Source organism: Drosophila miranda (genome assembly GCF_003369915.1).
Source record: "Drosophila miranda strain MSH22 chromosome Y unlocalized genomic scaffold, D.miranda_PacBio2.1 Contig_Y3_pilon, whole genome shotgun sequence".
NCBI lineage: Eukaryota > Metazoa > Arthropoda > Insecta > Diptera > Drosophilidae > Drosophila > Drosophila miranda.
This window is the reverse complement of record NW_022881625.1, coordinates 9394557-9422383: the sequence shown is the minus strand read 5'-3', so window position 1 is coordinate 9422383 and position 27827 is coordinate 9394557. Positions and strand designations below refer to the sequence as shown.

The window sequence follows — 27827 nt, the reverse complement described above, 5'->3', positions numbered from 1 at the left end:
TGCATGCGTCGCCAGGTTGAAGAGCAGACGCTCTCCCGGCATGGACGGCATCACAGGTGCCATTTGCAAGGCATTGTGGCGTGCCATCCCTCAGCACATGACAGCGATGTATTCCCGCTGCCTGGAGACAGGGTATTTCCCAACGGAATGGAAGCATCCTAGGGTGGTTCCACTTCTGAAGGGACCCGATAAGGACCGGACCGATCCAACCTCATATCGGGGTATCTGTCTGTTGCCAGTGCTGGGCAAAGTGCTTGAGGGCATCATGGTGAATCGTCTGAAGGACACCATTCCGGATGGCTGCAGATGGCAATTTGGCTTTCGCCAAGGACGTTGTGTGGAGGATGCTTGGAAACACGTCGTGAGTACTGTTTCGGCCAGCCGGCCGAAATACGTGCTCGGAGTCTTCGTGGACTTCAAGGGAGCCTTCGACAACGTCGAGTGGAATGCTGCACTACGCCGCCTCCTTGAGCTGGGATGCCGAGAAGCAAGCTTGTGGCAAAGTTTCTTCTCCGGCCGGAGTGCGAGCATCGTCAGTAGGCATGGAGTAGCCACTGTTCCGGTGACACGAGGTTGCCCGCAGGGGTCCATAAGTGGTCCATTTATATGGAACATCTTAATGGACGTGTTGCTCCAGCGCTTAGAGCCCCTTGGTGCGCTCAGCGCGTATGCTGACGACTTGCTCCTCCTCATCGAAGGGAATGCCCGATCAGAGCTCGAACAAAAGGGAGGTGAGTTAATGTCCATCGTAGGCGCTTGGGGAGTTGAAGTCGGCGTTGCCGTTTCAACTAGCAAGACGGCAATCATGCTGCTCAAAGGCATACTTAGACGGCCGCCAGTGGTACGGTTTGCTGGAGCAAGCCTGCCATATAAGCGCAAGTATCGGTACCTGGGCATCACGGTCGGCGAGCGGGCTTGCGTGATAAGCTGACCGGAGTCGTAGGGGCATTGTCGCGCGTACTGCGGGTTGACTGGGGACTCAGTCCCCGCGCAAAGCGGACAATATATGCCGGACTCATGGTGCCCTGCGCACTATTTGGTGCCTCGGTTTGGTCTGTCGTGACGACGACGCAAGTGGTTGCCAGGAGGCATCTGCTTGCGTGCCAAAGGATCATCCTGATTGGATGCCTACCGGTATGCCGAACAGTGTCCACCATGGCGCTGCAAGTACTAGCTGGAGCCCCCCCGTTTGATCTGGTTGCCAGACGCCTGGCAATCAGCTTCAAACTAAAGCGTGACTACCCGCTGGAGGAGAGCGATTGGCTGTACGGCGAAGATTTGGCAAATCTTAGCTGGAAGCAGAAGATGGCGCGACTAGACGAAGGCCTGTTGTGCGAGTGGCAACGCAGATGGGATGATGGTGACTCCCCAGGTCGGGTGACGCACCGCTTCATCCCGAACGCAGGCTTCGTTTACAGCGAACGAAGGTTTGGCTTCACGCTGCGCGCTGGGTTCCTGCTGACGGGCCACGGATCGCTCAATGCATTTTTGCATGGAAGAAGCCTTAGCGACACGCCAGCATGTCTATGCGGCGCAGAACGCGAGGATTGGCAGCACTTCCTATGTGCTTGTCCCCTTTATGCAGACTTGCGAGACCTCGATGGACTTGGAGTGAAGTACACGGATGGCGACTGGACCTTCTCCGATGTGACGGCTTCTCAGGAGAGAATGCGGACTCTCGACGGGTTCGCCGGACTGGCGTTCTCCAGGCGACAGCAGCTGCTGAACGCGCAAGCGGCGCACGGGCTGGGTGGATTCCCTATCCAGGCCGGTCGGGGCTAAAAGGGAGGATCGAGCTGAGTCCTTAAGATCGGTACCACGGGTTGTGCAGTTCCAAGGCTGCACATTGAGGTCGGCCCCCTAGTGGGAGTATCGTGGTGGCTGTGGTTGATACCCAAACGTTACGCGGGGAGAGCCGCTAGGCTCCTCGTGGAGTTGCGCTCTCAACCGGGTGCCGAGACCCATAGATCGGAAGACGTGTTAGATACACCTCGCCCCTCACCAAGGGGATTGTATGCCCGACCAGGATACTTTCAATTGGTACCGGAAGAGTCGCTATGTACATAGCTATAGCTTCTCTTTACGGGCGCTAACTGGCGCATCGTACCAGGTTCCTGCGTATGTAGCGGTGGTGCGTGATGGCGTGATATATGTATATATATCGCACTAATCGAGGCTAAGCTGCAAATAAACATTAGACGCCGTGGTTGAAATCCCTCCCTGAGGAACCGCCACGTAAAATAAAGCTGAGAGATCAGATTCATTCTGCTGATATGCCACCGCCACCTCCACCCACCCCCAATACACACACCCCGCCTATTGTTATAAGAACAATCAAGTGCCTCTATAACAATCCGTTCGCTGCCAGTCGGCTATCTGGAGCTACTGATTATACATTTGCGCGGAACTTAGGCACTTTATATTTCATCTTGCTACGCTACGAAAATTGTATATCTGCTGTAGGAAACATCAGCCAGAACTATAATTTGTACTGGATCGTGCTTTAATATCACTATACGCTCATACATAAGTACCAAATGTAGATGGTTGGGTATGTTGCGTGGGGAGCCCAACATCCATTTTAAAAGATACAGATTTATTGGTCATCTGACTTTAGGAGCACATGCATGCAGGATACTTCCAATTCTAGAAATCCAATATATCTATGTGGAATTCCACTTACAAGAGTATTTCATTTTCGGCGTAAGGCTTCATTTCCAGGGAATTTTTCTATTTATTGCATTATAATAGCATTACCTACCAAAATAATTGAATGGGCGTAAATCGCCTGGAGAGCATCTAATCTGGCTCTTAACACACATCGTACTCATCACGCCGAAAACACATGTAGGTAGGTTTCTAAACTGTGACAAAATTCCTATTCCAACGTTCACATGGCGGTCAAGTTATCAGGAAAGTGGCGTCCTCATTGATGTTGATCGTTTGGATTTGAATTTGTATACGCGTGTGGAGGAGCATCGAACGGGCAGTGGACACATTCAACCAGGTGGCAGCGAAGTGGAGCGGCTGGCCTGCTGATAATCGTCTATCGTTTGATATGGGTTGAACATTTCAAGTGTTCCACTGGGGAGAATCCGCTTTGCACCCGGTTCCTTGTTTTGTGTTAATGCAATAGAGGTGTTTTTCCTTAGATAACATTCTATTTTGTTTCAAGTATGGCACTGCACATACACACAAGCCATGGTTCGACGATAATTTACAGATAATTTCCACTCATCATATCCTCAGAATGGATTAGTGCTTTGGGTACATTCAAGTCTTTATTACGTCGCATACAAAAGTGTTTACAGTTTCAGTTTAGCCGCATTTATGGCATAGCTGCAGGATGATCGAAATGGTGTTATATAACGAAACGGCTGGGTGCAGTGATCCATATGGATTTCTACATCTTACGCTCTGCCTCCTCCATGGCGCGCATCATTTTGGCATCATGCTTCTCGTGATGCTCCCTTATGGCACGCTGGAGCTCCTCGCGATGACCTGCAGCGGTGTGCCTGAAAGGAGCGAGTGGAATCAATGAGCTGTGTCCCAAAGGAACGCAACGGAGTGGAGACAATGTGCTACCTTGTCCGTTTTGCTTGTTAAACTGCTTGATGAGGCGACGCTTCTTGGAGGACTCCGGAAGGCTCTGAATGTGCGCGTACAGCTGCGCCAGTGCAGTATCCGTGTAATTGCTGTTGTTTGCCGCTGCCGTGGCGGCACGATCTACAAAAGTGTACACCGTGTTGACCGTCGAGTCGTCCGAGATGGATTCTTCAAGGGTTTGCTCCGGTGACATGGTTTTTTTGCGTTTGCGCTCAAGAAAGTACGCCCGAATATCGGTGGCTAGCTTTCCGGGAACTTCGAAGATTTCCAGACCCTGCTGAATCATGTAGGACACAATGCTGGACATCTTCTTCGCCGTATAGTGGAGCGCCTCAGGCGGCATTTGCCTGGGGCAAATCAGGTGCGGTGTAAACAAGATGGCCAAATTCTCCGCGGACATCATGTTGCTCTCCTCACGCGCTGCCACCGAATGGAGCATTTTAATAATGTGCTGCAGTAACTCGCGATGCTCTTCGGGGAGCAGGAGAAGGAGCAGCTGCACCGAGTTGAGAAGATGTTGTTGGCGCTCTGCGGTAGCCGCCACCTGACCCCCCATTAATGCCTGGCTAAGCGGCGCTATCTGAAGATGTGCTGGATAGTGGGCGTCTGTAAGCAAAGGCTCTGGCAGATCGGCCAGAAAGCTCTTAAAAACAGTGGCACAGTCGTGAGCCGAGAATCCTGTCAGTTCCAAATCCAAGGGCTGGTCGTGCTGTATGTGCATTCGTAGCTCGTTCTGCCTGGAAACGGCTCCTGTCTTGCGAAATAGTCCCTCCTGGGTGAGATCTGCAGAATAGCATTTCCGCATTTAGAATAATTTAATTTTCCGGACTCTCCCTGTCACTTACTCTTCTCCAGCATAAGAAACTCTTTGAGCTCCTCCAGGTGCATCAGAAAGCCTGCATCAATTTGTTGCTGCAGCGTTTCAGTGGGACTGTTGCCCGCCGACTTACTGCCTGCCCCAGCCGTGCAGCCTGTGGCAGGTCCGCGATTATTCTTGGAGAGGCGATTCCACTTCTTTATCTTGCCCTTATCTTCGTAGACGATTTCATGGCACGGCATGTCGAACCTGCAACCCATAAATCGGTAAGCACTATATTTCGATGGGATGGCAGTGTCGCTCGTGGCAACTTACTCGTCGGTGTTTAGTTCCAGCTCGAAGGAGAGGTGCATGCGCACCAGAGACTTGTATTTTTCATAATTGCTGTTGCGCATGCGTGTCGCTAGGTCGCGGTCATTAAATTCATTGATGTTGGCGTATTCCATGTCCATTGTTATACGCAAGGGCGTATACAGGGCGACAGCAGTAGCCAAAGCAACAAAACAACAACAGCACAGCACAAACGAAAAGGACTTCCGTAGATTCGAATCCCAGCACTCACACGCTCACTTTAACAAATATTACTTTTCTAAAAGTACAATATAGAAGGTTTGTGGCCTGACAGCATATTTGTTGATAGCTTTGCTGGTGGAATTTAATTGCGGAAAATTGGGCGAGACGCGCTGCAAAAATTGAAATATTGAACTGGCAGAGCTGTCACTGGCGTCCAAAGAACATTTTGTGCGAAAACGCCATGTCAATGTTAAAGAATTATAAGCTGTACACTAATGCTTCTTTATTTACAGCTGAAATTAGTTAGTAAATCTCTTAAAGATCTCGAAATTACAAATTTCGGACCAGCCGATTGAGGCTGCCATACACATGGCGCCAAAGCTGGCCGATAAACCGGCTATATACTGTGGTAGGACCGATCCCTTGGACATGTTGTGTTCTGTTCTGTTCTCCGTGATGCAAAAAATGGAACTGAAACTGACACGCAGACCGTTATTTGGCTTGACAAATTGCCCTGCATGAGATAACCAAAGCGTCGACGCTGTGCTGCGTACAACTGGCACGCTGGCAGAGGGGAAATACTTGAAGTTGGAGAGAGTCGTAAATCAGATTCTACAGTTTCCCTTTAGAACGGCGGCGGAGGCAGAGGTGTGGAAAGCGCGCTTTAACGTAAGCAAAAGGCCCCAAAAAGCAATCGGAATCTGAAACAGCTAATTAAATGACTGCTGATATGCCACCGCCACCTCCACCCACCCCCAATACACACACCCCGCCTATTGTTATAAGAACAATCAAGTGCCTCTATAACAATCCGTTCGCTGCCAGTCGGCTATCTGGAGCTACTGATTATACTTTTGCGCGGAACTTAGGCACTTTATATTTCATCTTGCTACGCTACGAAAATGGTATTTATTACACACAGATTGAATCAGTATCGGATCACCGCAAAATTATATATCTGCTATAGGAAATATCAGCAAGAACTATAATTTGACTGGATCGTGCTTTAATATCACTATACGCTCATACATAAGTACCAAATATAGATGGTTGGGTATGTTGCGTGGGGAGCCCAACATCCATTTTGAAAGATACAGATTTATTGGTCATCTGACTTTAGGAGCACATGCATGCAGGATACTTTCAATTCTAGAAATCCAATATATCTATGTGGAATTCCACTTACAAGAGTATTTCATTTTCGGCGTAAGGCTTCATTTCCGGGGAATTTTTCTATTTATTGCATCGTGTGAAAGTAGATAATAGCATTACCTACCAAAATAATTGAATGGGCGTAAATCGCCTGGAGAGCATCTAATCTGGCTAGGTAGGTTTCTAAACTGTGACAAAATTCCTATTCCAACGGTCACATGGCGGTCAAGTTATCAGGAAAGTGGCGTCCTCATTGATGTTGATCGTTTGGATTTGAATTTGTATACGCGTGTGGAGGAGCATCGAACGGGCAGTGGACACATTCAACCAGGTGGCAGTGAAGTGGAGCGGCTGGCCTGCTGATAATCGTCTATCGTACTTCTTACGCTCTGCCTCCTCCATGCCGCGCATTATTTTGGCATCATGCTTCTCGTGATGCTCCCTTATGGCACGCTGGAGCTCCTCGCGATGACCTGCAGCGGTGTGCCTGAAAGGAGCGAGTGGAATCAATGAGCTGTGTCCCAAAGGAACGCAACGGAGTGGAGACAATGTGCTACCTTGTCCGTTTTGCTTGTTAAACTGCTTGATGAGGCGACGCTTCTTGGAGGACTCCGGAAGGCTCTGAATGTGCGCGTACAGCTGCGCCAGTGCAGTGTCCGTGTAATTGCTGTTGTTTGCCGCTGCCGTGGCGGCACGATCTACAAAAGTGTACACCGTGTTGACCGTCGAGTCGTCCGAGATGGATTCTTCAAGGGTTTGCTCCGGTGACATGGTTTTTTGCGTTTGCGCTCAAGAAAGTATGCCCGAATATCGGTGGCTAGCTTTCCGGGAACTTCGAAGATTTCCAGACCCTGCTGAATCATGTAGGACACAATGCTGGACATCTTCTTCGCCGTATAGTGGAGCGCCTCAGGCGGCATTTGCCTGGGGCAAATCAGGTGCGGTGTAAACAAGATGGCCAAATTCTCCGCGGACATCTTGTTGCTCTCCTCACGCGCTGCCACCGAATGGAGCATTTTAATAATGTGCTGCAGTAACTCGCGATGCTCTTCGGGAGCAGGAGAAGGAGCAGCTGCATCGAGTTGAGAAGATGTTGTTGGCGCTCTGCGGTAGCCGCCACCTGACCCCCCATTAATGCCTGGCTAAGCGGCGCTATCTGAAGATGTGCTGGATAGTGGGCGTCTGTAAGCACAGGCTCTGGCAGCTCGGCCAGAAAGCTCTTAAAAACAGTGGCACAGTCGTGAGCCGAGAATCCTGTCAGTTCCAAATCCAAGGGCTGGTCGTGCTGTATGTGCATTCGTAGCTCGTTCTGCCTGGAAACGGCTCCTGGCTTGCGAAATAGTCCCTCCTGGGTGAGATCTGCAGAATAGCATTTCCGCATTTAGAATAATTCAATTTTCCGGACTCTCCCTGTCACTTACTCTTCTCCAGCATAAGAAACTCTTTGAGCTCCTCCAGGTGCATCAGAAAGCCTGCATCAATTTGTTGCTGCAGCGTTTCAGTGGGACTGTTGCCTGCCGACTTACTGCCTGCCCCAGCCGTGCAGCCTGTGGCAGGTCCGCGATTCTTCTTGGAGAGGCGATTCCACTTCTTTATCTTGCCCTTATCTTCGTAGACGATTTCATGGTACGGCATGTCGAACCTGCAACCCATAAATGGGTTAGCACTATATTTCGATGGGATGGCAGAGTCGCTCGTGGCAACTTACTCGTCGGTGTTTAGTTACAGCTCGAAGGAGAGGTGCATGCGCACCAGAGACTTGTATTTTTCATAATTGCTGTTGCGCATGCGTGTCGCTAGGTCGCGGTCATTAAATTCATTGATGTTGGCGTATTCCATGTCCATTGTTATACGCAAGGGCGTATACAGGGCGACAGCAGTAGCCAAAGCAACAAAACAACAACAGCACAGCACAAACGAAAAGGACTTCCGTAGATTCGAATCCCAGCACTCACACGCTCACTTTAACAAATATTACTTTTCTAAAAGTACAATATAGAAGGTTTGTGGCCTGACAGCATATTTGTTTATAGCTTTGCTGGTGGAATTTAATTGCGGAAAATTGGGCGAGACGCGCTGCAAGAATTGAAATATTGAACTGGCAGAGCTGTCACTGGCGTCCAAAGAACATTTTGTGCGAAAAAGCCATGTCAATGATAAAGAATTATAAGCTGTACACTAATGCTTCTTTATTTACAGCTGAAATTAGTTAGTAAATCTCTTAAAGAACTCGAAATTACAAATTTCGGACCAGCCGATTGAGGCGCCCATACACATGGCGCCAAAGCTGGCCGATAAACCGGCTATATACTGTGGTAGGACCGATCCCTTGGACATGTTGTGTTCTGTTCTGTTCTCCGTGATGCAAAAAATGGAACTGAAACTGACACGCAGACCGTTATTTGGCTTGACAAATTGCCCTGCATGAGATAACCAAAGCGTCGACGCTGGCGTACAACTGGCACGCTGGCAGAGGGGGAAATACTTGAAGTTGGAGAGAGTCGTAAATCAGATTCTACAGTTTCCCTTTAGAACGGCGGCGGAGGCAGAGGTGTGGAAAGCGCGCTTTAACGTAAGCAAAAGTCCCCAAAAAGCAATCGGAATCTGAAACAGCTAATTAAATGACTGCTGATATGCCACCGCCACCTCCACCCACCCCAATACACACACCCCGCCTATTGTTATAAGAACAATCAAGTGCCTCTATAACAATCCGTTCGCTGCCAGTCGGCTATCTGGAGCTACTGATTATACTTTTGCGCGGAACTTAGGCACTTTATATTTCATCTTGCTACGCTACGAAAATGGTATTTATTACACACAGATTGAATCAGTATCGGATCACCGCAAAATTATATATCTGCTATAGGAAACATCAGCCAGAACTATAATTTGTACTGGATCGTGCTTTAATATCACTATACGCTCATACATAAGTACCAAATATAGATGGTTGGGTATGTTGCGTGGGGAGCCCAACATCCATTTTGAAAGATACAGATTTATTGGTCATCTGACTTTAGGAGCACATGCATGCAGGATACTTCCAATTCTAGAAATCCAATATATCTATGTGGAATTCCACTTACAAGAGTATTTCATTTTTGGCGTAAGGCTTCATTTCCGGGGCATTTTTCTATTTATTGAATGGCATTATTATTATTACCAAAATAATTGAATGGGCGTAAATCGCCTGGAGAGCATCTAATCTGGCTCTTAACACACATCATCGTACTCATCACGCCGAAAACACATCTAGGTAGGTTTCTAAACTGTGACAAAATTCCTATTCCAACGGTCACATGGCGGTCAAGTTATCAGGAAAGTGGCGTCCTCATTGATGTTGATCGTTTGGATTTGAATTTGTATACGCGTGTGGAGGAGCATCGAACGGGCAGTGGACACATTCAACCAGGTGGCAGCGAAGTGGAGCGGCTGGCCTGCTGATAATCGTCCATCGTTTGATATGGGTTGAACATTTCAAGTGTTCCACTGGGGAGAATCCGCTTTGCACCCGGTTCCTTGTTTTGTGTTAATGCAATAGAGGTGTTTTTCCCTAGATAACATTCTATTTTGTTTCAAGTATGGCACTGCACATACACACAAGCCATGGTTCGACGATAATTTACAGATAATTTCCACTCATCATATCCTCAGAATGGATTAGTGCTTTGGGTACATTCAAGTTTTTATTACGTCGCATACAAAAGTGTTTACAGTTTCAGTTTAGCCGCATTTATGGCATAGCTGCAGGATGATCGAAATGGTGTTATATAACGAAACGGCTGGGTGCAGTGATCCATATGGATTTCTACTTCTTACGCTCTGCCTCCTCCATAGCGCGCATCATTTTGGCATCATGCTTCTCGTGATGCTCCCTTATGGCACGCTGGAGCTCCTCGCGATGACCTGCAGCGGTGTGCCTGAAAGGAGCGAGTGGAATCAATGAGCTGTGTCCCAAAGGAACGCAACGGAGTGGAGACAATGTGCTACCTTGTCCGTTTTGATTGTTAAACTGCTTGATGAGGCGACGCTTCTTGGAGGACTCCGGAAGGCTCTGAATGTGCGCGTACAGCTGCGCCAGTGCAGTGTCCGTGTAATTGCTGTTGTTTGCCGCTGCCCTGGCGGCACGATCTACAAAAGTGTACACCGTGTTGACCGTCGAGTCGTCCGAGATGGATTCTTCAAGGGTTTGCTCCGGTGACATGGTTTTTTTGCGTTTGCGCTCAAGAAAGTATGCCCGAATATCGGTGGCTAGCTTTCCGGGAACTTCGAAGATTTCCAGACCCTGCTGAATCATGTAGGACACAATGCTGGACATCTTCTTCGCAAATCAGGTGCGGTGTAAACAAGATGGCCAAATTCTCCGCGGACATCTTGTTGCTCTCCTCACGCGCTGCCACCGAATGGAGCATTTTAATAATGTGCTGCAGTAACTCGCGATGCTCTTCGGGGAGCAGGAGAAGAAGCAGCTGCACCGAGTTGAGAAGATGTTGTTGGCGCTCTGCGGTAGCCGCCACCTGACCCCCCCATTAATGCCTGGCTAAGCGGCGCTATCTGAAGATGTGCTGGATAGTGGTCGTCTGTAAGCAAAGGCTCTGGCAGCTCGGCCAGAAAGCTCTTAAAAACAGTGGCACAGTCGTGAGCCGAGAATCCTGTCAGTTCCAAATCCAAGGGCTGGTCGTGCTGTATGTGCATTCGTAGCTCGTTCTGCCTGGAAACGGCTCCTGTCTTGCGAAATAGTCCCTCCTGGGTGAGATCTGCAGAATAGCATTTCCGCATTTAGAATAATTCAATTTTCCGGACTCTCCCTGTCACTTACTCTTCTCCAGCATAAGAAACTCTTTGAGCTCCTCCAGGTGCATCAGAAAGCCTGCATCAATTTGTTGCTGCAGCGTTTCAGTGGGACTGTTGCCCGCCGACTTACTGCCTGCCCCAGCCGTGCAGCCTGTGGCAGGTCCGCGATTCTTCTTGGAGAGGCGATTCCACTTCTTTATCTTGCCCTTATCTTCGTAGACGATTTCATGGTACGGCATGTCGAACCTGCAACCCATAAATCGGTAAGCACTATAATTCGATGGGATGGCAGAGTCGCTCGTGGCAACTTACTCGTCGGTGTTTAGTTCCAGCTCGAAGGAAAGGTGCATGCGCACCAGAGACTTGTATTTTTCATAATTGCTGTTGCGCATGCGTGTCGCTAGGTCGCGGTCATTAAATTCATTGATGTTGGTATTCCATGTCCATTGTTATACGCAAGGGCGTATACAGGGCGACAGCAGTAGCCAAAGCAACAAAACGAGTGGGAACGTTGTGAGTTGCTGCGGACACCGCAACTCTACGGTTATACCCGATACTAAGTCAGTATGGCTCTCCTCCGGCAGACGCCGCTAATATTAAACGACACGACAAAGAGTGCGTGCGAGAGAGACAGAAAATCAGTCTGCTGTTGTTTGCCGCTGCCGTGGCGGCACGATCTACAAAAGTGTACTCCGTGTTGACCGTCGAGTCGTCCGAGATGGATTCTTCAAGGGTTTGCTCCGGTGACATGGTTTTTTGCGTTTGCGCTCAAGAAAGTATGCCCGAATGTCGGTGGCTAGCTTTCCGGGAACTTCGAAGATTTCCAGACCCTGCTGAATCATGTAGGACACAATGCTGGACATCTTCTTCGCCGTATAGTGGAGCGCCTCAGGCGGCATTTGCCTGGGGCAAATCAGGTGCGGTGTAAACAAGATGGCCAAATTCTCCGCGGACATCTTGTTGCTCTCCTCACGCGCTGCCACCGAATGGAGCATTTTAATAATGTGCTGCAGTAACTCGCGATGCTCTTCGGGGAGCAGGAGAAGGAGCAGCTGCACCGAGTTGAGAAGATGTTGTTGGCGCTCTGCGGTAGCCGCCACCTGACCCCCCATTAATGCCTGGCTAAGCGGCGCTATCTGAAGATGTGCTGGATAGTGGGCGTCTGTAAGCACAGGCTCTGGCAGCTCGGCCAGAAAGCTCTTAAAAACAGTGGCACAGTCGTGAGCCGAGAATCCTGTCAGTTCCAAATCCAAGGGCTGGTCGTGCTGTATGTGCATTCGTAGCTCGTTCTGCCTGGAAACGGCTCCTGTCTTGCGAAATAGTCCCTCCTGGGTGAGATCTGCAGAATAGCATTTCCGCATTTAGAATAATTCAATTTTCCGGACTCTCCCTGTCACTTACTCTTCTCCAGCATAAGAAACTCTTTGAGCTCCTCCAGGTGCATCAGAAAGCCTGCATCAATTTGTTGCTGCAGCGTTTCAGTGGGACTGTTGCCTGCCGACTTACTGCCTGCCCCAGCCGTGCAGCCTGTGGCAGGTCCGCGATTCTTCTTGGAGAGGTGATTCCACTTCTTTATCTTGCCCTTATCTTCGTAGACGATTTCATGGTACGGCATGTCAAACCTGCAACCCATAAATCGGTAAGCACTATATTTCGATGGGATGGCAGCGTCGCTCGTGGCAACTTACTCGTCGGTGTTTAGTTCCAGCTCGAAGGAGAGGTGCATGCGCACCAGAGACTTGTATTTTTCATAATTGCTGTTGCGCATGCGTGTCGCTAGGTCGCGGTCATTAAATTCATTGATGTTGGCGTATTCCATGTCCATTGTTATACGCAAGGGCGTATACAGGGCGACAGCAGTAGCCAAAGCAACAAAACAACAACAGCACAGCACAAACGAAAAGGACTTCCGTAGATTCGAATCCCAGCACTCACACGCTCACTTTAACAAATATTACTTTTCTAAAAGTACAATATAGAAGGTTTGTGGCCTGACAGCATATTTGTTGATAGCTTTGCTGGTGGAATTTAATTGCGGAAAATTGGGCGAGACGCGCTGCAAAAATTGAAATATTGAACTGGCAGAGCTGTCACAGGCGTCCAAAGAACATTTTGTGCGAAAAAGCCATGTCAATGATAAAGAATTATAAGCTGTACACTAATGCTTCTTTATTTACAGCTGAAATTAGTTAGTAAATCTCTTAAAGAACTCGAAATTACAAATTTCGGACCAGCCGATTGAGGCGCCCATACACATGGCGCCAAAGCTGGCCGATAAACCGGCTATATACTGTGGTAGGACCGATCCCTTGGACATGTTGTGTTCTGTTCTGTTCTCCGTGATGCAAAAAATGGAACTGAAACTGACACGCAGACCGTTATTTGGCTTGACAAATTGCCCTGCATGAGATAACCAAAGCGTCGACGCTGGCGTACAACTGGCACGCTGGCAGAGGGGGAAATACTTGAAGTTGGAGAGAGTCGTAAATCAGATTCTACAGTTTCCCTTTAGAACGGCGGCGGAGGCAGAGGTGTGGAAAGCGCGCTTTAACGTAAGCAAAAGTCCCCAAAAAGCAATCGGAATCTGAAACAGCTAATTAAATGACTGCTGATATGCCACCGCCACCTCCACCCGCCCCCAATACACACACCCCGCCTATTGTTATAAGAACAATCAAGTGCCTCTATAACAATCCGTTCGCTGCCAGTCGGCTATCTGGAGCTACTGATTATACTTTGCGCGGAACTTAGGCACTTTATATTTCATCTTGCTACGCTACGAAAATGGTATTTATTACACACAGATTGAATCAGTATCGGATCACCGCAAAATTATATATCTGCTATAGGAAACATCAGCCAGAACTATAATTTGTACTGGATCGTGCTTTAATATCACTATACGCTCATACATAAGTACCAAATATAGATGGTTGGGTATGTTGCGTGGGGAGCCCAACATCCATTTTGAAAGATACAGATTTATTGGTCATCTGACTTTAGGAGCACATGCATGCAGGATACTTCCAATTCTAGAAATCCAATATATCTATGTGGAATTCCACTTACAAGAGTATTTCATTTTTGGCGTAAGGCTTCATTTCCGGGGCATTTTTCTATTTATTGAATGGCATTATTATTATTACCAAAATAATTGAATGGGCGTAAATCGCCTGGAGAGCATCTAATCTGGCTCTTAACACACATCATCGTACTCATCACGCCGAAAACACATCTAGGTAGGTTTCTAAACTGTGACAAAATTCCTATTCCAACGGTCACATGGCGGTCAAGTTATCAGGAAAGTGGCGTCCTCATTGATGTTGATCGTTTGGATTTGAATTTGTATACGCGTGTGGAGGAGCATCGAACGGGCAGTGGACACATTCAACCAGGTGGCAGCGAAGTGGAGCGGCTGGCCTGCTGATAATCGTCCATCGTTTGATATGGGTTGAACATTTCAAGTGTTCCACTGGGGAGAATCCGCTTTGCACCCGGTTCCTTGTTTTGTGTTAATGCAATAGAGGTGTTTTTCCCTAGATAACATTCTATTTTGTTTCAAGTATGGCACTGCACATACACACAAGCCATGGTTCGACGATAATTTACAGATAATTTCCACTCATCATATCCTCAGAATGGATTAGTGCTTTGGGTACATTCAAGTCTTTATTACGTCGCATACAAAAGTGTTTACAGTTTCACTTTAGCCGCATTTATGGCATAGCTGCAGAATGATCGGAATGGTGATATATAACGAAACGGCTGGGTGCAGTGATCCATATGGATTTCTACTTCTTACGCTCTGCCTCCTCCATAGCGCGCATCATTTTGGCATCATGCTTCTCGTGATGCTCCCTTATGGCACGCTGGAGCTCCTCGCGATGACCTGCAGCGGTGTGCCTGAAAGGAGCGAGTGGAATCAATGAGCTGTGTCCCAAAGGAACGCAACGGAGTGGAGACAATGTGCTACCTTGTCCGTTTTGCTTGTTAAACTGCTTGATGAGGCGACGCTTCTTGGAGGACTCCGGAAGGCTCTGAATGTGCGCGTACAGCTGCGCCAGTGCAGTGTCCGTGTAATTGCTGTTGTTTGCCGCTGCCGTGGCGGCACGATCTACAAAAGTGTACACCAGTAACTCGCGATGCTCTTCGGGGAGCAGGAGAAGGAGCAGCTGCACCGAGTTGAGAAGATGTTGGCGCTCTGCGGTAGCCGCCACCTGACCCCCCATTAATGCCTGGCTAAGCGGCGCTATCTGAAGATGTGCTGGATAGTGGGCGTCTGTAAGCACAGGCTCTGGCAGCTCGGCCAGAAAGCTCTTAAAAACAGTGGCACAGTCGTGAGCCGAGAATCCTGTCAGTTCCAAATCCAAGGGCTGGTCGTGCTGTATGTGCATTCGTAGCTCGTTCTACCTGGAAACGGCTCCTGTCTTGCGAAATAGTCCCTCCTGGGTGAGATCTGCAGAATAGCATTTCCGCATTTAGAATAATTCAATTTTCCGGACTCTCCCTGTCACTTACTCTTCTCCAGCATAAGAAACTCTTTGAGCTCCTCCAGGTGCATCAGAAAGCCTGCATCAATTTGTTGCTGCAGCGTTTCAGTGGGACTGTTGCCCGCCGACTTACTGCCTGCCCCAGCCGTGCAGCCTGTGGCAGGTCCGCGATTCTTCTTGGAGAGGCGATTCCACTTCTTTATCTTGCCCTTATCTTCGTAGACGATTTCATGGTACGGCATGTCGAACCTGCAACCCATAAATCGGTAAGCACTATAATTCGATGGGATGGCAGAGTCGCTCGTGGCAACTTACTCGTCGGTGTTTAGTTCCAGCTCGAAGGAAAGGTGCATGCGCACCAGAGACTTGTATTTTTCATAATTGCTGTTGCGCATGCGTGTCGCTAGGTCGCGGTCATTAAATTTATTGATGTTGGCGTATTCCATGTCCATTGTTATACGCAAGGGCGTATACAGGGCGACAGCAGTAGCCAAAGCAACAAAACAACATCAGCACAGCACAAACGAAAAGGACTTCCGTAGATTCGAATCCCAGCACTCACACGCTCACTTTAACAAATATTACTTTTCTAAAAGTATAATATAGAAGGTTTGTGGCCTGACAGCATATTTGTTGATAGCTTTGCTGGTGGAATTTAGTTGCGGAAAATTGGGCGAGACGCGCTGCAAAAATTGAAATATTGAACTGGCAGAGCTGTCACTGGCGTCCCAAGAACATTTTGTGCGAAAACGCCATGTCAATGTTAAAGAATTATAAGCTGTACACTAATGCTTCTTTATTTACAGCTGAAATTAGTTAGTAAATCTTTTAAAGAACTCGAAATTACAAATTTCGGACCAGCCGATTGAGGCACCCATACACATGGCGCCAAAGCTGGCCGATAAACCGGCTATATACTGTGGTAGGACCGATCCCTTGGACATGTTGTGTTCTGTTCTGTTCTCCGTGATGCAAAAAATGGAACTGAAACTGACACGCAGACCGTTATTTGGCTTGACAAATTGCCCTGCATGAGATAACCAAAGCGTCGACGCTGGCGTACAACTGGCACGCTGGCAGAGGGGGAAATACTTGAAGTTGGAGAGAGTCGTAAATCAGATTCTACAGTTTCCCTTTAGAACGGCGGCGGAGGCAGAGGTGTGGAAAGCGCGCTTTAACGTAAGCAAAAGTCCCCATAAAGCAATCGGAATCTGAAACAGCTAATTAAATGACTGCTGATATGCCACCCTGAAGGGGCTGATGCCGCCAGAGGCTTCCATGGGAATCCTCGTCGCTACCAACCGGTACAACGAGTTGGTCATGGCCCTGGCTGGAGAAAAGGTGCGCCTGGAGGAGAGGGCAAGGAGGCCGCCTCCACCGAGACTCGCTGCTGCTGCCCACACGGGCACCACCACTGCGTATGCGACAGCCTTCCCAGGCCTGCCCGCACCGAGCGCCGTCGCTGCACCGATCCCAAGGCCTAGGGATACCTGGTCTGCTCTAATAAGGAGCAAGAACCCGGAGGAGACCAGCAAGGAGCTTGTGGAGCGAGTAACGAAGACCGTGGTGCCGGCACTTGGAGTCCGCGTCCACGAGGTTCGCGAGCTGAAGAGCGGAGGAGCGATTATTCGCACCCCTTCAGTGAGCGAACTGAGGAAGGTAGTGGCCAGCAGCAAATTCACCGAAGCAGGACTGGTCGTCAAGAAGAGGCCGGAGACCAAGCCTCAGGTCGTGGTGTATGACGTGGACACGTCGATCACACCTGAAGAGTTCATGGAGGAGCTCTTCGCGAAGAACCTGGAGGAGACCATGACTGCCGCGGAGTTTAAAAAGTCGGTTCACCTGGGCAGTAAACCCTGGTCGGTCACCGACGGCGCCACGATCAACGTGACGCTAGAGGTCGACGCGAAGGCAAAGGAGGCGTTGCACGAATGCGTGTACATAAAGTGGTTTAGATGCCGCTGCCGCTCCTTGGTCCGAACATACGCCTGCCACAGATGTGCAGGCTTTGACCACAAGGTGTCGCAATGTCGCCTAAAGGAGAACGTGTGCCACCGGTGTGGACAGAACGGCCACAACGTTGCACGGTGTCCCAACCCCGTGGACTGCCGCAACTGCCGCTTCAAGGGGTACCCTGCAGCACATTCCATGCTGTCAGCGGCGTGCCCGATCTACGCAGCGGTACTGGCGAGGGTGCAAGCTAGACATTAATGCTTAGCTTCATCCAAGCTAATTGTGGCCGTGGCCGAGCGGCTGTGATGGAACTCGGAGCCATCATGCGCAGCTCTGGCCGTCAGTTCGCACTGGTCCAGGAGCCGTACGTCGATGGAGCAGGGCGGATTACCGGCCTTCCTTCTGGAATGCGAGTATTCCAGGACCGCCGAGGAAAAGCTGCTATCATCGTCGACGAACCGGACGCCATCTGCATGCCAATGGAGACCCTTACCACGGATTTTGGAGTATGCGTCAGAGTTACGGGAAGATTCAGCTCAATCTTCCTATGCTCCGTGCATAGATCACCGAGATGATCCATGGGGGCACGTCTACAGGATTTGCCGAGGCGAGGAGATTGGATGCCTTCGAACGGATGGTAGGCTGGTCGCAACATGGCGCGACTGTGCGGGTGTGCTCGTTCGCAACTTCTTTCCTGTTGCGGAGTCGAATGCACACATTGCCATCCCGATCGAGGCTCCACCGGCCCTCGAAGCTTTCGAGGTTGATGCATGCGTCGCCAGGTTGAAGAGCAGACGCTCTCCCGGCATGGACGGCATCACAGGTGCCATTTGCAAGGCATTGTGGCGTGCCATCCCTCAGCACATGACAGCGATGTATTCCCGCTGCCTGGAGACAGGGTATTTCCCAACGGAATGGAAGCATCCTAGGGTGGTTCCACTTCTGAAGGGACCCGATAAGGACCGGACCGATCCTACCTCATATCGGGGTATCTGTCTGTTGCCAGTGCTGGGCAAAGTGCTTGAGGGCATCATGGTGAATCGTCTGAAGGACACCATTCCGGATGGCTGCAGATGGCAATTTGGCTTTCGCCAAGGACGTTGTGTGGAGGATGCTTGGAAACACGTCGTGAGTACTGTTTCGGCCAGCCGGTCGAAATACGTGCTCGGAGTCTTCGTGGACTTCAAGGGAGCCTTCGACAACGTCGAGTGGAATGCTGCACTACGCCGCCTCCTTGAGCTGGGATGCCGAGAAGCAAGCTTGTGGCGAAGTTTCTTCTCCGGCCGGATTGCGAGCATCGTCAGTAGGCATGGAGTAGCCACTGTTCCGGTGACACGAGGTTGCCCGCAGGGGTCCATCAGTGGTCCCTTTATATGGAACATCTTAATGGACGTGTTGCTCCAGCGCTTAGAGCCCCTTGGTGCGCTCAGCGCGTATGCTGACGACTTGCTCCTCCTCATCGAAGGGAATGCCCGATCAGAGCTCGAACAAAAGGGAGGTGAGTTAATGTCCATCGTAGGCGCTTGGGGAGTTGAAGTCGGCGTTGCCGTTTCAACTAGCAAGACGGCAATCATGCTGCTCAAAGGCATACTTAGACGGCCGCCAGTGGTACGGTTTGCTGGAGCAAGCCTGCCATATAAGCGCAAGTATCGGTACCTGGGCATCACGGTCGGCGAGCGGTTGAGTTTTCTCCCGCACATCACGGGCTTGCGTGATAAGCTGACCGGAGTCGTAGGGGCATTGTCGCGCGTACTGCGGGTTGACTGGGGACTCAGTCCCCGCGCAAAGCGGACAATATATGCCGGACTCATGGTGCCCTGCGCACTATTTGGTGCCTCGGTTTGGTCTGTCGTGACGACGACGCAAGTGGTTGCCAGGAGGCATCTGCTTGCGTGCCAAAGGATCATCCTGATTGGATGCCTACCGGTATGCCGAACAGTGTCCACCATGGCGCTGCAAGTACTAGCTGGAGCCCCCCCGTTTGATCTGGTTGCCAGACGCCTGGCAATCAGCTTCAAACTAAAGCGTGACTACCCGCTGGAGGAGAGCGATTGGCTGTACGGCGAAGATTTGGCAAATCTTAGCTGGAAGCAGAAGATGGCGCGACTAGACGAAGGCCTGTTGTGCGAGTGGCAACGCAGATGGGATGATGGTGACTCCATCAGAGCTGTCACTGGCGTCCAAAGAACATTTTGTGCGAAAACGCCATGTCAATGTTAAAGAATTATAAGCTGTACACTAATGCTTCTTTATTTACAGCTGAAATTAGTTAGTAAATCTCTTAAAGAACTCGAAATTACAAATTTCGGACCAGCCGATTGAGGCACCCATACACATGGCGCCAAAGCTGGCCGATAAACCGGCTATATACTGTGGTAGGACCGATCCCTTGGACATGTTGTGTTCTGTTCTGTTCTCCGTGATGCAAAAAATGGAACTGCAACTGACACGCAGACCGTTATTTGGCTTGACAAATTGCCCTGCATGAGATAACCAAAGCGTCGACGCTGGCGTACAACTGGCACGCTGGCAGAGGGTTAAATACTTGAAGTTGGAGAGAGTCGTAAATCAGATTCTACAGTTTCCCTTTAGAACGGCGGCGGAGGCAGAGGTGTGGAAAGCGCGCTTTAACGTAAGCAAAAGTCCCCAAAAAGCAATCGGAATCTGAAACAGCTAATTAAATGACTGCTGATATGCCACCCTGAAGGGGCTGATGCCGCCAGAGGCTTCCATGGGAATCCTCGTCGCTACCAACCGGTACGACGAGTTGGTCATGGCCCTGGCTGGAGAAAAGGTGCGCCTGGAGGAGAGGGCAAGGATGCCGCCTCCACCGAGACCCGCTGCTGCTGCCCACACGGGCACCACCGCTGCGTATGCGACAGCCTTCCCAGGCCTGCCCGCACCGAGCGCCGTCGCTGCACCGATCCCAAGGCCTAGGGATACCTGGTCTGCTCTAATAAGGAGCAAGAACCCGGAGGAGACCAGCAAGGAGCTTGTGGAGCGAGTAACGAAGACCGTGGTGCCGGCACTTGGAGTCCGCGTCCACGAGGTTCGCGAGCTGAAGAGCGGAGGAGCGATTATTCGCACCCCTTCAGTGAGCGAACTGAGGAAGGTAGTGGCCAGCAGCAAATTCACCGAAGCAGGACTGGTGGTCAAGAAGAGGCCGGAGACCAAGCCTCAGGTCGTGGTGTATGACGTGGACACGTCGATCACACCTGAAGAGTTCATGGAGGAGCTCTTCGCGAAGAACCTGGAGGAGACCATGACTGCCGCGGAGTTTAAAAAGTCGGTTCACCTGGGCAGTAAACCCTGGTCGGTCACCGACGGCGCCACGATCAACGTGACGCTAGAGGTCGACGCGAAGGCAAAGGAGGCGTTGCACGAATGCGTGTACATAAAGTGGTTTAGATGCCGCTGCCGCTCCTTGGTCCGAACATACGCCTGCCACAGATGTGCAGGCTTTGACCACAAGGTGTCGCAATGTCGCCTAAAGGAGAACGTGTGCCACCGGTGTGGACAGAACGGCCACAACGTTGCACGGTCTCCCAACCCCGTGGACTGCCGCAACTGCCGCTTCAAGGGGTACCCTGCAGCACATTCCATGCTGTCAGCGGCGTGCCCGATCTACGCAGCGGTACTGGCGAGGGTGCAAGCTAGACATTAATGTTTAGCTTCATCCAAGCTAATTGTGGCCGTGGCCGAGCGGCTGTGATGGAACTCGGAGCCATCATGCGCAGCTCTGGCCGTCAGTTCGCACTGGTCCAGGAGCCGTACGTCGATGGAGCAGGGCGGATTACCGGCCTTCCTTCTGGAATGCGAGTATTCCAGGACCGCCGAGGAAAAGCTGCTATCATCGTCGACGAACCGGACGCCATCTGCATGCCAATGGAGACCCTTACCACGGATTTTGGAGTATGCGTCAGAGTTACGGGAAGATTCAGCTCAATCTTCCTATGCTCCGTGCATAGATCACCGAGATGATCCATGGGGGCACGTCTACAGGATTTGCCGAGGCGAGGAGATTGGATGCCTTCGAACGGATGGTAGGCTGGTCGCAACATGGCGCGACTGTGCGGGTGTGCTCGTTCGCAACTTCTTTCCTGTTGCGGAGTCGAATGCACACATTGCCATCCCGATCGAGGCTCCACCGGCCCTCGAAGCTTTCGAGGTTGATGCATGCGTCGCCAGGTTGAAGAGCAGACGCTCTCCCGGCATGGACGGCATCACAGGTGCCTTTTGCAAGGCATTGTGGCGTGCCATCCCTCAGCACATGACAGCGATGTATTCCCGCTGCCTGGAGACAGGGTATTTCCCAACGGAATGGAAGCATCCTAGGGTGGTTCCACTTCTGAAGGGACCCGATAAGGACCGGACCGATCCTACCTCATATCGGGGTATCTGTCTGTTGCCAGTGCTGGGCAAAGTGCTTGAGGGCATCATGGTGAATCGTCTGAAGGACACCATTCCGGATGGCTGCAGATGGCAATTTGGCTTTCGCCAAGGACGTTGTGTGGAGGATGCTTGGAAACACGTCGTGAGTACTGTTTCGGCCAGCCGGTCGAAATACGTGCTCGGAGTCTTCGTGGACTTCAAGGGAGCCTTCGACAACGTCGAGTGGAATGCTGCACTACGCCGCCTCCTTGAGCTGGGATGCCGAGAAGCAAGCTTGTGGCGAAGTTTCTTCTCCGGCCGGAGTGCGAGCATCGTCAGTAGGCATGGAGTAGCCACTGTTCCGGTGACACGAGGTTGCCCGCAGGGGTCCATAAGTGGTCCCTTTATATGGAACATCTTAATGGACGTGTTGCTCCAGCGCTTAGAGCCCCTTGGTGCGCTCAGCGCGTATGCTGACGACTTGCTCCTCCTCATCGAAGGGAATGCCCGATCAGAGCTCGAACAAAAGGGAGGTGAGTTAATGTCCATCGTAGGCGCTTGGGGAGTTGAAGTCGGCGTTGCCGTTTCAACTAGCAAGACGGCAATCATGCTGCTCAAAGGCATACTTAGACGGCCGCCAGTGGTACGGTTTGCTGGAGCAAGCCTGCCATATAAGCGCAAGTATCGGTACCTGGGCATCACGGTCGGCGAGCGGTTGAGTTTTCTCCCGCACATCACGGGCTTGCGTGATAAGCTGACCGGAGTCGTAGGGGCATTGTCGCGCGTACTGCGGGTTGACTGGGGACTCAGTCCCCGCGCAAAGCGGACAATATATGCCGGACTCATGGTGCCCTGCGCACTATTTGGTGCCTCGGTTTGGTCTGTCGTGACGACGACGCAAGTGGTTGCCAGGAGGCATCTGCTTGCGTGCCAAAGGATCATCCTGATTGGATGCCTACCGGTATGCCGAACAGTGTCCACCATGGCGCTGCAAGTACTAGCTGGAGCCCCCCCGTTTGATCTGGTTGCCAGACGCCTGGCAATCAGCTTCAAACTAAAGCGTGACTACCCGCTGGAGGAGAGCGATTGGCTGTACGGCGAAGATTTGGCAAATCTTAGCTGGAAGCAGAAGATGGCGCGACTAGACGAAGGCCTGTTGTGCGAGTGGCAACGCAGATGGGATGATGGTGACTCCCAGGTCGGGTGACGCACCGCTTCATCCCGAACGCAGGCTTCGTTTACAGCGAACAAAGGTTTAGCTTCACGCTGCGCGCTGGGTTCCTGCTGACGGGCCACGGATCGCTCAATGCATTTCTGCATGGAAGAAGCCTTAGCGACACGCCAGCATGTCTATGCGGCGCAGAACGCGAGGATTGGCAGCACTTCCTATGTGCTTGTCCCCTCTATGCAGACTTGCGAGACCTCGATGGACTTGGAGTGCAGTACACGGATGGCGACTGGACCTTCTCCGATGTGACGGCTTCTCAGGAGAGAATGCGGACTCTCGACGGGTTCGCCGGACTGGCGTTCTCCAGGCGACAGCAGCTGCTGAACGCGCAAGCGGCGCACGGGCTGGGTGGATTCCCTATCCAGGCCGGTCGGGGCTAAAAGGGAGGATCGAGCTGAGTCCTTAAGATCGGTACCACGGGTTGTGCAGTTCCAAGGCTGCACATTGAGGTCGGCCCCCTAGTGGGAGTATCGTGGTGGCTGTGGTTGATACCCAAACGTTACGCGGGGATAGCCGCTAGGCTCCTCGTGGAGTTGCGCTCTCAACCGGGTGCCGAGACCCATAGATCGGAAGACGTGTTAGATACACCTCGCCCCTCACCAAGGGGGATTGTATGCCCGACCAGGATACTTTCAATTGGTACCGGAAGAGTCGCTATGTACATAGCTATAGCTTCTTTTTAGGGGCGCTAACTGGCGCATCGTACCAGGTTCCTGCGTATGTAGCGGTGGTGCGTGATGGCGTGATATATGTATATATATCGCACTAATCGAGGCTAAGCTGCAAATAAACATTAGACGCCGTGGTTGAAATCCCTCCCTGAGGAACCGCCACGTAAAATAAAGCTGAGAGATCAGATTCATTCTGCTGATATGCCACCGCCAACTCCACCCACCCCCAATACACACACCCCGCCTATTGTTATAAGAACAATCAAGTGCCTCTATAACAATCCGTTCGCTGCCAGTCGGCTATCTGGAGCTACTGATTATACTTTTGCGCGGAACTTAGGCACCTTATATTTCATCTTGAATCAGTATCGGATCACCGCAAAATTATATATCTGCTATAGGAAACATCAGCCAGAACTATAATTTGTACTGGATCGTGCTTTAATATCACTATACGCTCATACATAAGTACCAAATATAGATGGTTGGGTATGTTGCGTGGGGAGCCCAACATCCATTTTGACAGATACAGATTTATTGGTCATCTGACTTTAGGAGCACATGCATGCAGGATACTTCCAATTCTAGAAATCCAATATATCTATGTTAAATTCCACTTACAAGAGTATTTCATTTTCGGCGTAAGGCTTCATTTCCGGGGCATTTTTCTATTTATTGAATGGCATTATTTGGCATTACCTACCAAAATAATTGAATGGGCGTAAATCGCCTGGAGAGCATCTAATCTAATCTTAACACACATCATCGTACTCATCACGCCGAAAACACATGTAGGTAGGTTTCTAAACTGTGACAAAATTTTTATTCCAACGGTCACATGGCGGTCATGGCGTCCTCATTGATGTTCATCGTGTGGAGGAGCATCGAACGGGCAGTGGACACATTCAACCAGGTAGCAGCGAAGTGGAGCGGCTGGCCTGCTGATAATCGCCTATCGTTTGATATGGGTTGAACATTTCAAGTGTTTCACTGGGGAGAATCCGCTTTGCACCCGGTTCCTTGTTTTGTGTTAATGCAATAGAGATGTTTTTCCCTAGAAAACATTCTATTTTGTTTCAAGTATGGCACTGCACATACACACAAGCCATGGTTCGACGATAATTTACAGATAATTTCCACTCATCATATCCTCAGAATGGATTAGTGCTTTGGGTACATTCAAGTCTTTATTACGTCGCATACAAAAGTGTTTACAGTTTCAGTTTAGCCGCATTTATGGCATAGCTGCAGGATGATCGAAATGGTGTTATATAACGAAACGGCTGGGTGCAGTGATCCATATGGATTTCTACTTCTTACGCTCTGCCTCCTCCATAGCGCGCATCATTTTGGCATCATGCTTCTCGTGATGCTCCCTTATGGCACGCTGGAGCTCCTCGCGATGACCTGCAGCGGTGTGCCTGAAAGGAGCGAGTGGAATCAATGAGCTGTGTCCCAAAGGAACGCAACGGAGTGGAGACAATGTGCTACCTTGTCCGTTTTGCTTGTTAAACTGCTTGATGAGGCGACGCTTCTTGGAGGACTCCGGAAGGCTCTGAATGTGCGCGTACAGCTGCGCCAGTGCAGGGTCCGTGTAATTGCTGTTGTTTGCCGCTGCCGTGGCGGCACGATCTACAAAAGTGTACACGTGTTGACCGTCGAGTCGTCCGAGATGGATTCTTCAAGGGTTTGCTCCGGTGACATGGTTTTTTGCGTTTGCACTCAAGAAAGTATGCCCGAATATCGGTGGCTAGCTTTCCGGGAACTTCGAAGATTTCCAGACCCTGCTGAATCATGTAGGACACAATGCTGGACATCTTCTTCGCCGTATAGTGGAGCGCCTCAGGCGGCATTTGCCTGGGGCAAATCAGGTGCGGCCCAAATTCTCCGCGGACATCTTGTTGCTCTCCTCACGCGCTGCCACCGAATGGAGCATTTTAATAATGTGCTGCAGTAACTCGCGATGCTCTTCGGGGAGCAGGAGAAGGAGCAGCTGCACCGAGTTGAGAAGATGTTGTTGGCGCTCTGCGGTAGCCGCCACCTGACCCCCCATTAATGCCTGGCTAAGCGGCGCTATCTGAAGATGTCCTGGATAGTGGGCGTCTGTAAGCAAAGGCTCTGGCAGCTCGGCCAGAAAGCTCTTAAAAACAGTGGCACAGTCGTGAGCCGAGAATCCTGTCAGTTCCAAATCCAAGGGCTGGTCGTGCTGTATGGGCATTCGTAGCTCGTTCTGCCTGGAACCGGCTACTGTCCTGCGAGATAGTCCCTCCTGGGTGAGATCTGCAGAATAGCATTTTCGCATTTAGAATAATTCAATTTTCCGGACTCTCCCTGTCACTTACTCTTCTCCAGCATAAGAAACTCTTTGAGCTCCTCCAGGTGCATCAGAAAGCCTGCATCAATTTGTTGCTGCAGCGTTTCAGTGGGACTGTTGCCCGCCGACTTACTGCCTGCCCCAGCCGTGCAGCCTGTGGCAGGTCCGCGATTCTTCTTGGAGAGGCGATTCCACTTCTTTATCTTGCCCTTATCTTCGTAGACGATTTCATGGTACGGCATGTCGAACCTGCAACCCATAAATCGGTAAGCACTATAATTCGATGGGATGGCAGAGTCGCTCGTGGCAACTTACTCGTCGGTGTTTAGTTCCAGCTCGAAGGAGAGGTGCATGCGCACCAGAGACTTGTATTTTTCATAATTGCTGTTGCGCATGCGTGTCGCTAGGTCGCGGTCATTAAATTCATTGATGTTGGCGTATTCCTTGTCCATTGTTATACGCAAGGGCGTATACAGGGCGTCAGCAGTAGCCAAAGCAACAAAACAACAACAGCACAGCACAAACGAAAAGGACTTCCGTAGATTCGAATCCCAGCACTCACACGCTCACTTTAACAAATATTACTTTTCTAAAAGTACAATATAGAAGGTTTGTGGCCTGACAGCATATTTGTTGATAGCTTTGCTGGTGGAATTTAATTGCGGAAAATTGGGCGAGACGCGCTGCAAAAATTGAAATATTGAACTGGCAGAGCTGTCACTGGCGTCCAAAGAACATTTTGTGCGAAAACGCCATGTCAATGTTAAAGAATTATAAGCTGTACACAAATGCTTCTTTATTTACAGCTGAAATTAGTTAGTAAATCTCTTAAAGAACTCGAAATTACAAATTTCGGACCAGCCGATTGAGGCGCCCATACACATGGCGCCAAAGCTGGCCGATAAACCGGCTATATACTGTGGGTGGACCGATCCCTTGGACATGTTGTGTTCTGTTCTGTTCTCCGTGATGCAAAAAATGGAACTGAAACTGACACGCAGACCGTTATTTGGCTTGACAAATTGCCCTGCATGAGATAACCAAAGCGTCGACGCTGGCGTACAACTGGCACGCTGGCAGAGGGGGAAATACTTGAAGTTGGAGAGAGTCGTAAATCAGATTCTACAGTTTCCCTTTAGAACGGCGGCGGAGGCAGAGGTGTGGAAAGCGCGCTTAAACGTAAGCAAAAGTCCCCAAAAAGCAATCGGAATCTGAAACAGCTAATTAAATGACTGCTGATATGCCACCCTGAAGGGGCTGATGCCGCCAGAGGCTTCCATGGGAATCCTCGTCGCTCCCAACCGGTACGACGAGTTGGTCATGGCCCTGGCTGGAGAAAAGGTGCGCCTGGAGGAGAGGGCAAGGATGCCGCCTCCACCGAGACCCGCTGCTGCTGCCCACACGGGCACCACCGTGCGTATGCGACAGCCTTCCCAGGCCTGCCCGCACCGAGCGCCGTCGCTGCACCGATCCCAAGGCCTAGGGATACCTGGTCTGCTCTAATAAGGAGCAAGAACCCGGAGGAGACCAGCAAGGAGCTTGTGGAGCGAGTAACGAAGACCGTGGTGCCGGCACTTGGAGTCCGCGTCCACGAGGTTCGCGAGCTGAAGAGCGGAGGAGCGATTATTCGCACCCCTTCAGTGAGCGAACTGAGGAAGGTAGTGGCCAGCAGCAAATTCACCGAAGCAGGACTGGTGGTCAAGAAGAGGCCGGAGACCAAGCCTCAGGTCGTGGTGTATGACGTGGACACGTCGATCACACCTGAAGAGTTCATGGAGGAGCTCTTCGCGAAGAACCTGGAGGAGACCATGACTGCCGCGGAGTTTAAAAAGTCGGTTCACCTGGGCAGTAAACCCTGGTCGGTCACCGACGGCGCCACGATCAACGTGACGCTAGAGGTCGACGCGAAGGCAAA

The 27827-nt window shown here is 50.6% G+C and overlaps 4 protein-coding genes and 1 pseudogene across 11 annotated transcripts in view; all 5 read right to left on the bottom strand.

Annotated features, from left to right (window-relative positions):
- Positions 1 to 3255: 3255 nt before the first annotated feature.
- On the bottom strand, positions 3256 to 5270 carry LOC117194435 (rho GTPase-activating protein 19-like). 2 transcript variants are annotated; one of them, XR_004474825.1, is made up of 5 exons: positions 4739 to 5270; positions 4452 to 4672; positions 3586 to 4389; positions 3415 to 3515; positions 3256 to 3339 (listed from the first exon to the last, which is right to left on the bottom strand). XR_004474825.1 is itself a non-coding variant. In XM_033399005.1 (4 exons), the coding sequence occupies exons 1-4, from the start codon at positions 4873 to 4875 to the stop codon at positions 3472 to 3474; spliced, it is 1206 nt and encodes a 401-aa protein (XP_033254896.1). In that variant the 5' UTR covers positions 4876 to 5270; the 3' UTR covers positions 3409 to 3471. The 2 variants fall into 2 exon arrangements, 1 of the variants encoding a protein (XP_033254896.1); XM_033399005.1 differs by lacking the exon at positions 3256 to 3339 and having other exon boundaries at positions 3409 to 3515.
- A 1193-nt stretch (positions 5271 to 6463) lies between these two features.
- Positions 6464 to 8425, bottom strand: LOC117194851 (annotated as a pseudogene).
- Positions 8426 to 9755: 1330 nt separating this feature from the next.
- LOC117194433 (rho GTPase-activating protein 19-like) overlaps positions 9756 to 27827 on the bottom strand; it is a 29366-nt gene continuing 11294 nt past the window's right edge. The window contains exons 4-5 of one of the 6 annotated variants that reach the window (XM_033399001.1): positions 10082 to 10409; positions 9756 to 10011 (exon numbers count right to left, since the gene is read on the bottom strand). In XM_033399001.1, the coding sequence (XP_033254892.1) occupies positions 9968 to 10011; positions 10082 to 10409 (372 nt within the window). In that variant the 3' untranslated portion in view covers positions 9756 to 9967. Of the gene's footprint in view, positions 10410 to 14639; positions 14789 to 14858; positions 15016 to 24764; positions 25020 to 25089; positions 25456 to 27827 lie in introns of those variants that run through there. The other 5 variants (XM_033399000.1, XM_033399002.1, XM_033399003.1 and 2 more) reach the window with 5 other exon arrangements.
- LOC117194439 lies at positions 10423 to 12941 on the bottom strand. Of its 2 annotated transcripts, none has more exons than XM_033399007.1 (3): positions 12574 to 12941; positions 10911 to 11131; positions 10423 to 10848 (listed from the first exon to the last, which is right to left on the bottom strand). In XM_033399007.1, the coding sequence occupies exons 1-3, from the start codon at positions 12708 to 12710 to the stop codon at positions 10505 to 10507; spliced, it is 702 nt and encodes a 233-aa protein (XP_033254898.1). In that variant the 5' UTR covers positions 12711 to 12941; the 3' UTR covers positions 10423 to 10504. The 2 variants fall into 2 exon arrangements, with proteins under 2 accessions (XP_033254898.1, XP_033254899.1); XM_033399008.1 differs by lacking the exon at positions 12574 to 12941 and adding an exon at positions 11198 to 11391.
- Positions 15189 to 16054, bottom strand: LOC117194442. The gene is made up of 3 exons (XM_033399011.1): positions 15691 to 16054; positions 15404 to 15624; positions 15189 to 15341 (listed from the first exon to the last, which is right to left on the bottom strand). Exons 1-3 carry the CDS (start codon positions 15825 to 15827, stop codon positions 15292 to 15294), a joined length of 408 nt encoding a protein of 135 aa, XP_033254902.1. The 5' UTR covers positions 15828 to 16054; the 3' UTR covers positions 15189 to 15291.

Excerpts from the sequence above, each read along its gene's own strand:
- LOC117194435 (XM_033399005.1), bottom strand. The coding sequence starts at position 4,875 with ATGGACATGGAATACGCCAACATCAATGAATTTAATGACCGCGACCTA. Across the intron at positions 4,673-4,738 it reads CTGGAACTAAACACCGACGA|GTTCGACATGCCGTGCCATG; the intron begins GTAAGTTGCCAC and ends TATGGGTTGCAG. Across the intron at positions 3,516-3,585 it reads TAACAAGCAAAACGGACAAG|GCACACCGCTGCAGGTCATC; the intron begins GTAGCACATTGT and ends CGCTCCTTTCAG.
- LOC117194439 (XM_033399007.1), bottom strand. The coding sequence starts at position 12,710 with ATGGACATGGAATACGCCAACATCAATGAATTTAATGACCGCGACCTA. Across the intron at positions 11,132-12,573 it reads CTGGAACTAAACACCGACGA|GTTCGACATGCCGTACCATG; the intron begins GTAAGTTGCCAC and ends TATGGGTTGCAG. Across the intron at positions 10,849-10,910 it reads GTTTCTTATGCTGGAGAAGA|ATCTCACCCAGGAGGGACTA; the intron begins GTAAGTGACAGG and ends GCTATTCTGCAG.
- LOC117194442 (XM_033399011.1), bottom strand. The coding sequence starts at position 15,827 with ATGGACATGGAATACGCCAACATCAATAAATTTAATGACCGCGACCTA. Across the intron at positions 15,625-15,690 it reads CTGGAACTAAACACCGACGA|GTTCGACATGCCGTACCATG; the intron begins GTAAGTTGCCAC and ends TATGGGTTGCAG. Across the intron at positions 15,342-15,403 it reads GTTTCTTATGCTGGAGAAGA|ATCTCACCCAGGAGGGACTA; the intron begins GTAAGTGACAGG and ends GCTATTCTGCAG.